Source organism: Meles meles, chromosome 1 (assembly GCF_922984935.1).
Source record: "Meles meles chromosome 1, mMelMel3.1 paternal haplotype, whole genome shotgun sequence".
Classification (NCBI taxonomy): domain Eukaryota; kingdom Metazoa; phylum Chordata; class Mammalia; order Carnivora; family Mustelidae; genus Meles; species Meles meles.
This window is the reverse complement of record NC_060066.1, coordinates 118,453,292-118,466,146: the sequence shown is the minus strand read 5'-3', so window position 1 is coordinate 118,466,146 and position 12,855 is coordinate 118,453,292. Positions and strand designations below refer to the sequence as shown.

Genomic DNA, 12,855 nt, shown 5'->3' with positions numbered 1-12,855 from the left:
AATAACAGAAGATGTTCCTGTCACCCTTATCACTTAAAAAATTCCAAGGATTAGTAGCTTTGTGCCAAGAACTGGAAGAAGACCAACAAAATATGTATATTTTAATTGAGATGTCATTGACATATGTTAGTCTCAGGTGCACAACATATTGATTTGAAATTTGTGTACATTGTGAAATTATCACCACAATAAGTCTAGTTAATATCTATCACTACACATAATTATAGAATTTTTATGTGATGAGAACTTTAAGATTTACTCTTTTAGCAACTTTCAAATACGCAATACAGTATTATTAACTATAGTCACCATGCTGTACCTTACATCCTCATGACTGCTTTTATGACTGGAATTTTGTACCTTTTGACCCCCTTCATCCATTTTGTCCACCTCTTTTCTCCCTTGCCTCTGGCAACAACCAATCTGTTCTCTGTGTCTATGAATTCGATTTATTTTGTTGTTTAAATTTGACATACACGTGAGATTATATGATTTTCATCTTTCTCTGATTTATTTTTCTTAGCACAATGCCCTCAAGGTCCATCCATGTTGTAACAAATGGCAAGATTTCCTTTTTTTTTTTTAATGGCTGCATAATGTTCTTTTGTGTATTCATACCACATTCCCTTCATCATTCATCTACTGGTGGACACTTAATGTTGTTTTCGTGTCTTGAAAATATGTATTTCTTTCTTTCTTTTTTAAGATTTTACTTAGTTATTTTAGAGAGAGAGATCATGAGCCGGGGGGAGGAACAGAAGGAGAGGGACAAGAAGACTCTGCTCACATGGGGCTTGATCTCACAACACTGAGATCATGACCTCAGCTGAAATCAAGAGTCAGGTACTCAACCCACTGAGCCACCCAGGCATCCTAAAAATATGTATTTCTTATACCACAGTATCACAGACCCAAACTGGAAACAAACTACTTGTCCCGTCAGTGGATGAATGGATTGTAAAAAGTAGCGTAGCTCTGTAGGATATACCACTATTCAGGAAAACAAGGAAATGATCCAGTGAGACATGCAACAGTGTAAATAAATCTCATAATTATTATATTGAATGAAAGATACTGGACTCTGAAGACTTTTATACTGTTAGGACTCCATTTATATAAAATTCTAAATACTTCTAACTAATTTACAGTGACTGAGAACAGCAGATCATTGCTTGCCTAGGGACTGAAAAGCAGTGTGAGGAAACTTTTGGGGGTGAAAGAAATGATCGATTTCTTGATGGTGGCAGTAGTTTCATAGATACATACATCTTTCAAAACTCTTTGAATTGTACACTTGAAATAGATGCAGTTTATTATGTATGTATGTCTGTATTGTGTGTATCATGACATATTGTATGTATGTTTCTAGATTTCTCTCATCTGCCACATCCAGTTAGTCAGTACATCCTGTTGGCTATACTTTCAGAAAGTGTCCAGAATTCAATGAATTTTTGCTATTACAGTGCTACTCCTCTAGTCCAAGCCATTAGATAATTGTTCTAGACATTCGAGTGTTCTTGAGATGCTACGCCTGCCTTCTGTACAGCAGTAGCTAGAGTGAGTCATCATGTTGAAACCTAGGTCTGGTCACATCACTCTCTTGCTCAATACCTTGTATGATATCATTTTATTTAGAATAAATCCATCTTACTGGAGTTCTTACAGTGGCCTTATAGGAACTTACAAGATCTGGCTTCCTGATACCTCTCTGGAACCTCATCTCCTGCTTTTCTCCACTTCTGTATTCTTCACCTGTATTACCTTCCTTGCCTTGCCTTGAGCATTCAGAGAACCTTTACTTTAGGGACTTTGACCTTGCCTTCCCTGCAATGTTTTTCTCCAGGCATATATGTGGGTATTCCCTGACTACTATATGTAAGTCACTACGGCTGCCAATCCCACTCCCTATTTCTAGTCTCTGCTTTATTTTTCTCCACAGCACTTATTACCGCCTTACATACTATGCTTCACTTACTGCTGACTTTTTGGTTTTGTTTGTTTTTTGTTTTTGTTTTTGTTTTTTTTGGTCTCTTTTCCCTGCCTAGGGTCTAGTCTCACTGAGGGTTGGGAATTTCGTACCTCCTCCCACCCCAGCTGTTTTCACATAGTAGGCACTCCACATATGTTTGTGGAATGAATAAAATGCTTTCACTTGTACTACATACAAATCAAGTTCACAGTGAAGCTCACTGAGTAGATGAAAAGTGGATGATATGCTTCTGAAGCAAGTTACTGTAAAGTTTCTGTTCTTTGCATTTTCCAGTAGGTATTCTTCATCTGAAATATGGAATTTTAAGGAGTTGTTCAATTAGGGAATTAATTTGATATATAGTATTTTCTGTTTCCTTGTTTGTAAAAGGAGGTAGGTAGACTGATCCCTAAAATCCCTTTTTGTTTTCAAAGTCTGTGACCCTTTTAACCTGAATCCTTGTGGTTTGGGGCTGCTGAGAAACTACCTTTTAGTCTCTCTGTAAATCGAGATTAGTGCCTTTATTTCCTTCAGTCTTCATTCCTTTTTAAAAAAATCCCTGTAGCTCTGTTTGGCGAGGAGGAGGTTAATACGAGGAGAAGGGTGGCAATTCAAGGGACCAGAGCTTACCTCAGCAGCTGGGCTGGAAGGTGGGGGCGGGGGACGTTTCAAATGACTAAGAATGGCCAAGATGTAATCAGAATAGGAATCTGGACATACTTTTCTTTTGTCTACAGATTGAGGAATTTAATGGGGGTTATGCCCCAGAATTTAGTTTCAAATTATGAATGTAAGTCAGGAGAGAAAGTAGAATTTGATACATTACGTTTTATAGATAGCAAGGGCTTTGTCCTGTATGTAGATGTATTTAAAAAAAATTTTTTTTTTTAATTAAAAAAATTTTTAAAGGCATAAAAAAGGAAAGATCACCAGAAGATCACAGCTCTTATTCCTTTGGGCCCTATCTTAAAAAAAAAAAAAAAAAGATTTACTTGAAAGAATGCTCTTACTGAAAAGTGAAGAGTAATACAAAAGATAGAGTAAATTGTTTTCATGATCTAGAATGCAGTTCTTTTTTTCCCCCCCTTGCTCCTAGCAAGAATACTAGCAAACTCCACTCATTAGGCCAGAGATCCTTGTGTAAGCCCAAGGCTTGCCCCTCCCAGGACTTGCACATTACCTACACTTGTGAGTTTTTAGCCTCCGCGGCTAAAAATGCAGTTCTTTTTATAGTCTTTAATTTCAAAGTAGTATTGATCATTGGGTTACAGATGTTTTAAGTTTCACTTACCCTTGCTTTTAGGATGAACTAGTTTTATATGCTCCTGTCAGTTCTTGTTTCACTGACTTGGGAAGCATAAAACGCTGATGGATTTTGGTTCATGCATCCATCACTTTTTAGGAATATGCTCCCTAGGATTATTGTTTTACATTGCTTTTCCATCAAAACTTCAAAAGAAGAGATGTCCTGAATATTTTTAGTACCCTAGTATTGTTTTCTTGAAATACCTAGATATTTGTAACCGCAAGATGCTGAGCATGAAAACAATGACAATGTCACTGAGTCACGGTCAGTAGAGCACATGCTTTAGGTTGTTTTTCTGATAGGGCAGATGTTTGTGAGCTGATTCATCCAAGGCTTTCCAAGCCCCGGTGTGCTTCTTAAGTTGTGTTTGCTGCAGGTTGGCTTGGTTATGCGCAGTCATGAGCTGGGGAGGAGAAAGAGCCCAACCAACCTCTACAGTGTTCTGAGGCATATTTTTTCTTTTCAATGGAACTAAACCAGTATGAATGTTGAGAGAGCTCAAAATTTGGCAGCTTTTCATTTGCTTGATATTTATAAACAGGCTTTTCTTCAGGGAAAGGAATTTGGAGGAGGGCAGAAATGTTATTCTCTGTTCTTATGTATCTGCAGTTTCTTATTTGACCCATACAGATTTAACATTCTAATGCTGATGGGCAGTCCATTTGAGATCTGAGACTATACGACAATAATGGATCAATATACAAACATTTCTATACCTTATACGGTGAGGAAAATGGAGTAAGTATGGGTGTGGAGAGAATGTGCTGACCTCTACACTTCTCATCTTGTCCTCAGCAAGGAGTTTGTGGTAACTTTCATGGATTCCCTTTTGTTGTTTAAATGGCCAGTATTTACTGAGTACCTATCAAGTGCTAGCCCATGTTCTTGGTGAACAAGATATTTTCTACTCTTTTTTAAAGGAAGATTTTATTTACTTGTTTGTTTATGTATTTATTTTAGAAAGAGCATGTTTGAGTAGGGGAGGGCAGACAGAGGGGAAGGGAGAGCAGGAGAGAGAATCTCCAGCAGTCTTCCCACTGAGTGTGGAGCCTGACGAGGGTCTGTATCTCACAACCCTGAGATCATGACCTGAGCCAAAACCAAGAGTTGGATGCTGTACTGACTGAGCCACCCAGGCGCCCCAGATGGTTTCTATCTTAAGAATGGATTGTGTAGGGGAAAAAAAGGAAAAAAAAAAAAAAGATTGTGTGTGGGGGGGTTAGATAGATAATAAACATGTACATAAATAAGATAATTTTAATTACCAGTAAGATAATGTTGATAAATATGGAGAAGATAAAACAGATTTTGGTAGATTGCAAAGGTCATGGGGCATGGTGAGAGCTGTTTAGCTGAAGTCAGAGAAAGCTGCATTGAAGAGGTGACTTTTGGATCGGGACCTGAAGGGTGAAGATGAGGAAAAACCATGAGAGGCCATGTATAAGAACATTCCCAGCAGAAAAAACTGCAAGGTGGTAATAAACCTGGTATGTTCAAGGACAGTGAGCCAAGGGAGAAGAGAAATAAGAGATAAGCTTGGAGAAATAGCCAGGGACTAGGTCCCATGGAGATTAATAAGCCGTAGGAAGGAGTTTGGGTTTTTAAACACATGACAGAAGACATTTGTAGGGATTTTCAAAGTGAGGTGTATAAATCCATGTGGAAGACAGACAAGAGGACAGCAGAAATGGAAACAGGAAGATCACGTAGGACACTGTTGCTGATGTGGAGGGAAGATGGTGGTGGCTTAGATCACCATGGTTGCAGTGGACAGTCAAGCAATGAAGCCAGTGGAAACTGGCAGAGAGATGAATGGTATGAAGGAAGGAGTCAAGAATGACCCTAATTTTTTGCTGTCAGTAATTAAGGGCATAATGGTGCTATTTGCCGAATTGGGCAAGTCTTGAGTTTGGATGTGGAAGTAGGTTGAGAACATCCTCTCCATTTGGGCCACATTAGCCTTCAGTATACCAAGGAAAATAGTCATCATCATTTACCATCTGAATCCATTGTACCCTTTTTACTTTCAATTTTATATTTTTAAGTTATTTTACAGATAATGTACAGAATTACATATACAGGAATAATGAAAACAGCTTTATTAGAAATGTTAATAAGAATTTAAACATAGCAAACTCAACTTTAAAGATTTTATTTATTTATTTATTTATTTATTTGACAGAGATCACAAGTAGGCAGAGAGGCAGGCAGAGAGAGAGAGGTGTCAGTAGGCTCCCCGCTGAGCAGAGAGCCCGGTGTGGGGTTCGATCCCAGCACCCTGAGATCATGACCTGAGCCAAAGGCAGAGGCTTAATCCACGGAGCCACCCAGGCACCCTGCAAACTCAACTTTAAAAAATACTTTTTTTCCCCCATCAGTTTTAGGTTCATAGTAAAATTGAGCTAACGCATATGCTCCCTGCCCCCACTCATGCACAGCCTCCTCCATTATCAACATTCCCCACCAGATTGGTACATTTGTTACAACTGATGAATGCACTTTGGCATATTATTACTCGAAGTCCATAGTTCCCCTTAGGGTTCACTTTTGGTGCTGTGTATACTGTGGGTTTGGACAAAGGTACAATGATATGCATCTACCATTATAGTATCATACAGAGTATTTTTACTGCCCTAAAAATACTCAGTGCTGTTCCTGTTCATTCTTCCCTCACCCCTAACCCCTGGAAACCACTAATCTTTTTACCATCGCTATAGTTTTGCCTTTTCCAGAATGATGAAAAGACAAGCCACAAAGTGGGAAAAATAATTTGCATCATAAAAACCCATCAATCAGAACGTCATATAGTTGCAATCATACACTATATAGCCTTTTCAGATTAGCTTCTTTCATTTAGAAATATGCATTGGAGGTTCCCACGTATCTTTTTATGGCTTGAAAGCTCATTTATTTTTAGTGTTGAATAATATTCCATTATCTGGATGTGCCACTGTTGATCAATTCACCTACTGAAGGACATCTTGGTTTCTTCCAAGTTTGGGCAATTATGAATAAAGTGGCTCTGAACACTTACATGGGTAACCTGCCTGCTTAGACCAGTTTATGTGGGTATAAGTTTTTAACTCCTTTAGGTAAATATTAAGGAGCAAGGTTGCTGGATGGTATGGTAAGAACATATTTAATTTTGTTAAGAAATCTCCAAACTCTCTTCCAAAGTTGCTGTGCCATGTTGCATTCCCACCATGAGTGAATAAGAATTCCTTTTGATCCACACCCTCAGCAGCATTTCGAGATGGAGGTGTTCTGGATTTGAGCCATTCTGTAGGTGTGCAGTGGTATCTCATTGTTTTCATTTGGGCCTCTCTGGTGACATATGATGTTGAGTGCCTTTTCATATGTTTATTGGACCATCTGTGTATCTTCCTTGGTGAGATAGCTGTTAAGGTCTTTGGCTTATTTTGTAATGGAGTTGTTTTTTTGTTGTTGAGCTTTAAAAGTTTTTGTGTAGTTTGGTTAACGGGCTTTTATCACATATGTCTGTAAATATTTCCTCCCAGTCTGTGGCTTGTCTTCTCATCATTTTGACAGTGTCTTTCACAGAACAGAACTTTTTAATTTTAATGAAGTCAGGTCTTCAGTTTAATCAATCCTTTCATGGGTTGGGCTTTTGATGTCTTAGCTAAAAAGTCATCACCAAACCCAAGATCCATCTAGATTTTTTTCCCTGTGTTATCTTCTAGAAGTTTTATAGTTTGGCACTTTTATTTAGGTCTGCGATTCATTTTTGTTAGTCTAAGATCTGTGTCTAGATTAATTTTTTTCATATTGATGTACATTTATTCCAGCACCATTTGTTAAAGAAGATTGTCTTTTCTTCACTGTGTTGACTTTGCCCTTTTGTCAGGGATCAGTTGAGCCCTCTATTCTGTTCCACTGCTGTGTTTGTCTTTTCTTTCACCAGTACCACACGGATTTAATTACTGTAGCTTTGAAAGTCTGGAAATTGGTTAGTTTGTTCTTGTCTTTCAATATTATGTTAGCTATTCTGAATTTTTTATTTCTTCATATAAACTTTATTTACATATTTAAAATCAGAATGCTTGTTGTGTGACCAATCATTGAAATCCTTAAAATGAACTGCCTGCTGCATTAATCGCCCTCTTGGGTTGAGGTGTTGTTCCTTCACGGACTCCATGCCTAAATCTGTACAATACAATTGTTAGGTGCCTCATCTGACAGGTTCCAGTGGAATTTCGTTTTTTAGCCTTGGCACTCCAGTTATACCTTCTCTTGCACTTGGCAGGATAGCTACATTTACCACAGGCTGACTTCCAAAGGTGGTAGACCATAGAGCCACAGCAGCAGCACATGTGAATCTTATTGCGACACTGTCCATATGATGATGACCCCTTCATTATCTTGTTTCCAGTAACAAGACCAGAGAGTCCATATAAATTTTTAGCATCAGTTTGCTAATAGCCACAAAATAGCTTGCTGGGAGTCAAACTCATTTATATTTTGTTTCCTGGTTGTGAAGTCATATAGATATTCAAAATGATGGGGTGCCTGGATAGCTCAGTGGATTAGAGCCTCTGCTTTCAGCTCAGGTCATGGTCATCGAGTCCCACATCAGGCTCCTTGCTCAGCAGGGAACCTGCTTCTTTCTCTTCCTGCTGCTCCCCTTGCTTGTTGTGCTGTCTGTCTTTTTCTGTCTCTGACAAATAAATGAAAGATGAGGCAGTACTTTTTGGGTAACGCAATAAGAAAGCTGAAGGATGGTACAGTAGTGCATCCTCCTTCTAGGCAATTCCATTATTCTTCCATTATCTTATTATTTAATTTTTAAAGTATAGTTGGAAATAACTGGTGAGTAATGATGAAATAATTGCCAGGATGATGAACTAGAAAAGATTTCAAGATTATAGGAAAAACACTGAGGTCCCATAATATATCTTGGATTTATAAAAGGGTCCAATGTGGTTATATGGTAATTGCAAGAAAAAAATGACTTTATTATTTTTTAAAATAAATTTTCTCTTTGTTCTTTGGAGGACCTCTAGGAAAAAATAAAGTCATGAAATTTCAATCCTTATAAATAGAACTGCTCAAAAAAGAAATTAAGAAACACAACTTGGATCCAGTAGAGCCTGATGGTATTACCAAGGGTTAAGTGTGAAATGTGTATTAGATGTCCTGGTGGTGATGTGGAGTAATGGTTGTTCTGTGAGGCTGGAGCTCTGGGGAGGCTTAGAGAGTTCATCTGAGAGTCGTCAACACATTTTTAGTATTTAAAGCCTTGAGACTAGATGGGGTCACCTGGGAAGGGAGTATAAATTGAAAAGAGGAAAGAGCCAGGAATAGACCCATGGCATACTGGACTTTTTAAAAGAAGTTTAATGAAGGAAAAGAAGCTTCTGAGAAGGTGTGGTCAGTGAGGTAGGACCCTGTGATATTTAGAGAAGAGTGTTTTAAGGAGAAAGTAATCAGTTGGGCCAAAGGATGCTAGGAGATAATTTTTTAAAAATGAGGTCAGGGGCACCTGGGTGGCTCACTGGGTTAAGCCACTGCCTTCAGCTCAGGTCATGATCTCAGGGTCCTGGGATCGAGTCCCACATCGGGCTCTCTGCTCAGCGGAGAGCCTGCTTCCCTTCCTCTCTCTCTGCCTGCCTCTCCTGTGATTTCTCTCTGTCAAATAAATAAATAAAATCTTAAAAAAAAATAAGTAAAATAAAAATGAGGTCAGAGAAGTTTAACCATTAACTGCAAAAAAAAAAAAAAAAAGGCATCACTGATGACCTTGAGAAGAGCTGTTTCATTGACATGGTGGGGTCAAAAGCACATTCATAGTGGATTGAAGTGAGAAAGTAGAGATAAAAAGTAGAGACAACTTTGTCAGTAGATTTTGTTGTGAAAAGAAAGCAGAGAAATGGTAGGTAGTTGGTGGAAGTTTCTTTTAATCCACATAAGGGGATTGAGAGGAGTGGGTAGAATTGGGGGTGTGAGCCCGGAAGATGTTGGTACCTTATCATATTATAAGGTTCTATATTAATATTCTCTAGGAAGGAATAGAATAGTCTGGACCTCTCAGTTTCTCCCGCCCTCCCTTCTCTCTTTTCCTTTTTTTTTTTTTATTTGACAGAGAGAGAGCACAAGTAAGCAGAGAGGCAGGCAGAGAGAGAGGAGGAAGCAGGCTCCCTGCGGAGCAGAGAGCCTGATGTGGGGCTCCATCCCAGGAGCCTGGGATCATGACATGAGCCGAAGGCAGAGGCTTTAACCCACTGAGCCACCCAGGCACCCCTCTCTTTTCCTTTTTTGATGTTAAAAAACTCTTCAGGGTTTTTACTTGTTTTTTTGTGTGTTAGAGACAAAACACTGAGCACTGGCTTGCCTTGTCTGATTTTCTGATTCAAATCAAGAGGGAAAAAAATTAAATCTTAAGCAAATCCCAGTTTTCTGGTATATATTTAATACTTTAAGTGAAATGTACTGGTAGCAAGATTTTCTTATCATTTGGGGCTTGTATGAACTATAATAACTGCCTAAATGATAAGATGAACTGAAATAGCATTTAATTTAGACTACTCTTAAAATTTGAATTTAGCTATTGTTTTTTTATATGAACATTGCTTAGGATTATGAAGAACAAAGATTCTGAAAATGTATTTTATGTTTTGAGTTATGAATAATTAAAATTGGGGAAAAGTCTTGAAAACCTTTACTGTAGAAACTAGTTTACTAAATATCTAGTGAATGGGCCAGTTTGAAGCAGTCAGAACTTAAAATACTATTTTGGATACTGTTTTGTTTCCTTAAAAAATGGAATTTCTCTGGAGTGTGTAAGGGTTATATCCAGTGAAGTTGGCTCTGATCTTGTCCCAAGTTTTCTTATCTGCCTTAGATTTGGCATATGATTTTCAGAAAATGTTCAGTTTTGATATGTCGTTGTGCCAACTTCATTATTTTATGATTTACATCTTCTTTACAAAACTTTTCTTTACAACATCTTCTTTACAACTTTTCATCTTTATTCTTTATTTTACTTATTTTGTGTTAAAACCTTAAGCCTTTGTGTTAGATGTGATAGCTCAGTATTGTAAGCCTACTTAGACAATAAGACTTTCTGGAACAATTCTAAGTGAGATTCCGGGAACTTAGTGGCAGTTAAATAGTACAGATGTCTTGGCTTTTTACATTTTCATGGTTGGCTTTCACTAAATGAGATTGTTGGATGTAGAAATTATTTAGCATCATTCTCAAAAATCCCTTCAGACTAACTTCCAAACCTAGTTTCTAAAATTCTCCAAAAAAGCAAGATCTCAAAATTTTGTAAAGTTGACCATTTAAAAAATTCTTTGGTGTTAATGATAAGATGGTTAGTTAAGCTTATTTGTGGTATAATATTTGCCAAAGTATTATTTTACATGTTTCTGCTCATAAATTATGTATTTTAACATTTATTTAGCTTCTTTGGTTCTCTCCCTTTTCCTCTCAATTCAACACACAGTTCTTTCTTCAGTTTCACTGCAGATTTAGAGAGGTTTCCTCCAACAAATCTTCAGTATCCTGTAGCATTATATCATGGTCTGTAAAACACTTATTTTTGGTCCCTGCCCAAGACCTGGCCAGTTGCATGTCTTCAGTAATCTTGATGTATTTGAAGTTTTGCTAATAAACCCTTTGAAGCTGGTGGGGCATTTCTCTCTCTCTCTCTCTTTTTTTTTTTTTTTTTTTTTTTGGTAACTTTTACCTGTAGTATTGTCTCCTAACCTGCCTTTCTAGCAAGTTCCTACTTATTCCTTACATCTCTGCTGGCAGTTCACCTCTCTCAATGGGTTTTTTTCTGGTGCTACTTCTTAAATATTCCTGTTACACTTTGCAGATACTTTTGCTGTAGAAATTATTTAAATATAGTTGGTGCAGATTTGTCTTCTCCCTAGACCTGCAGTGTCCACTAGAGTAGTTCCTAGCCAGAAGTGGCTAGTGAGCACTTAAAATGGGGCTACTTCAACTGAAGAACTGAATTTTTTAACTTTACTTACTATAAATTAAATGTGAATAGCCACCTGAGGCTAGTAGCTCCTTGGTTAGACAGCATAGTTCATAGCCTTTGTAGTGTGCTAATAGGGTGAATATGGAAAGATGTGGGTAAAGAAATGTGTCCTTAAGTGTAAAATACACTCTGAATTTTGAAGACAATACCAAAAAAAGGAATGCCATTAATAATTTTAAATATAATATATTGAAATGATACAATTTTAATACATTAAATAAAATACATTATTTAAAATAATTTCACCTGTTTCACTTTTCTTTTTCTTAAAATAGCCACCAGAAAATTTAGAATTCTACATTTGACGCACATTTGGGGCTCACATATTTCTCTTGGACAGTGGTGCTCTGACAATGATCTCCTTTGTAGGCAAGGACCTTGTCTTTTCATTTTATCCAACTATTACGGCATCTGCTGTAGTAGGTGCCCATTAACCAGCTGTTGAATGAATGAAATAAGTTGTTTCTAGAAATTGTAACCAGAAGCCTTTTGAAGAATTGAAACTTTAGATTAAATTAAAGAAAGGACTTTGCCAGTCTTTAGGTGTGTGTCTATTTCATAGTATATTTTGATACATGATACATAAATAAACTCACACATCTGAACATTGAAGGAAGAAGCACGATCTAGAAAGACTCTAGAAAGTCTTAGCACTTTTCCAGAGCACTTTCTATAATGATTTCATTATAATCATCAAAACAGCATCTATGGCTCATCAGGGAGACAGGTTTTACAAATAATCTCCATTTACAGGAAACTGAGGCAGAGAAATTAAATAACCTGCCCTAAAACACAAAAATATTAACTGGCAAGCCCATGACTTGAATTCAGGCAGTCTGGCTTCATAGTTTGTATTTTTAACCATTTACGCTAAGATGTCTGAAGTAGGTAATTTGGTCACCCATGATTATTTGATTCCTTCAAAGGTGTGAAAGGATTTGTTTGAGTGAATCTTGGAGACAGACTTGGAGGACCTTTGGTGTTTCGATTCCTTTGCTTTCCTGGAATGAAAGAAATTTACTTAGAACTTGCAGTCTGCTTTTAATTACTTTAAGATTTATTAAAGTTCAGCAGTTAAAGTCTGATTCTGTCTATTGAGTGAGCTCTTAACATTTGTGTTTTTATTTTTTTTTTAAATTTTTTTTAACATTTGTGTTTTTAGTGACAGGTGGTTTTTGTTTGTTTGTTTGTTTTCCGGCTCACTTTCTTTATAGGGTATAAGTAAAAAATTGTCATTCGGCTTCTGGGAAAACAGGAAAATGAATGGTTGCTTATATACTGGTCCCAGGAATCAACTTCCTTCTTGTATGAATAAAGAAAATATCTTCTCAGTGATGAGACCTGTAATACTTTACTTTTGGGGGAAAGTGAAAAGGCAAGGATGTAAGTTTATTTCTCCTCAGCTTTCTATTAACATTTCCCACTGAAAGTTTTATTTCATATCTAATTGAAAATCCAGTATGCTATTATACTGAATAAATCTTATCAAATGAATAGTCATGAAGCAGCAGGGTATAATATTCAAGGGAAAAGATATATTCCTTTTCATTTTTAACGTGCTGCCACAAA

General features: G+C 37.2%; 2 protein-coding genes across 4 annotated transcripts in view; one reads left to right on the top strand and one right to left on the bottom strand.

Annotated features, from left to right (window-relative positions):
* The window catches only part of MAGI3 (membrane associated guanylate kinase, WW and PDZ domain containing 3), a 233,105-nt gene that overhangs the window by 75,253 nt on the left and 144,997 nt on the right, over positions 1-12,855 (top strand). The window lies entirely within an intron of this gene.
* LOC123946751 (60S ribosomal protein L37-like) lies at positions 7,364-7,651 on the bottom strand. The gene has a single exon (XM_046012469.1). It carries the CDS (start codon positions 7,649-7,651, stop codon positions 7,364-7,366), a length of 288 nt encoding a protein of 95 aa, XP_045868425.1.

Bases quoted from the DNA above. Each gene is read 5' to 3' on its own strand.
- LOC123946751 (XM_046012469.1), bottom strand. From the start codon at position 7,651: ATGAAGGGGTCATCATCATATGGACAGTGTCGCAATAAGATTCACATG.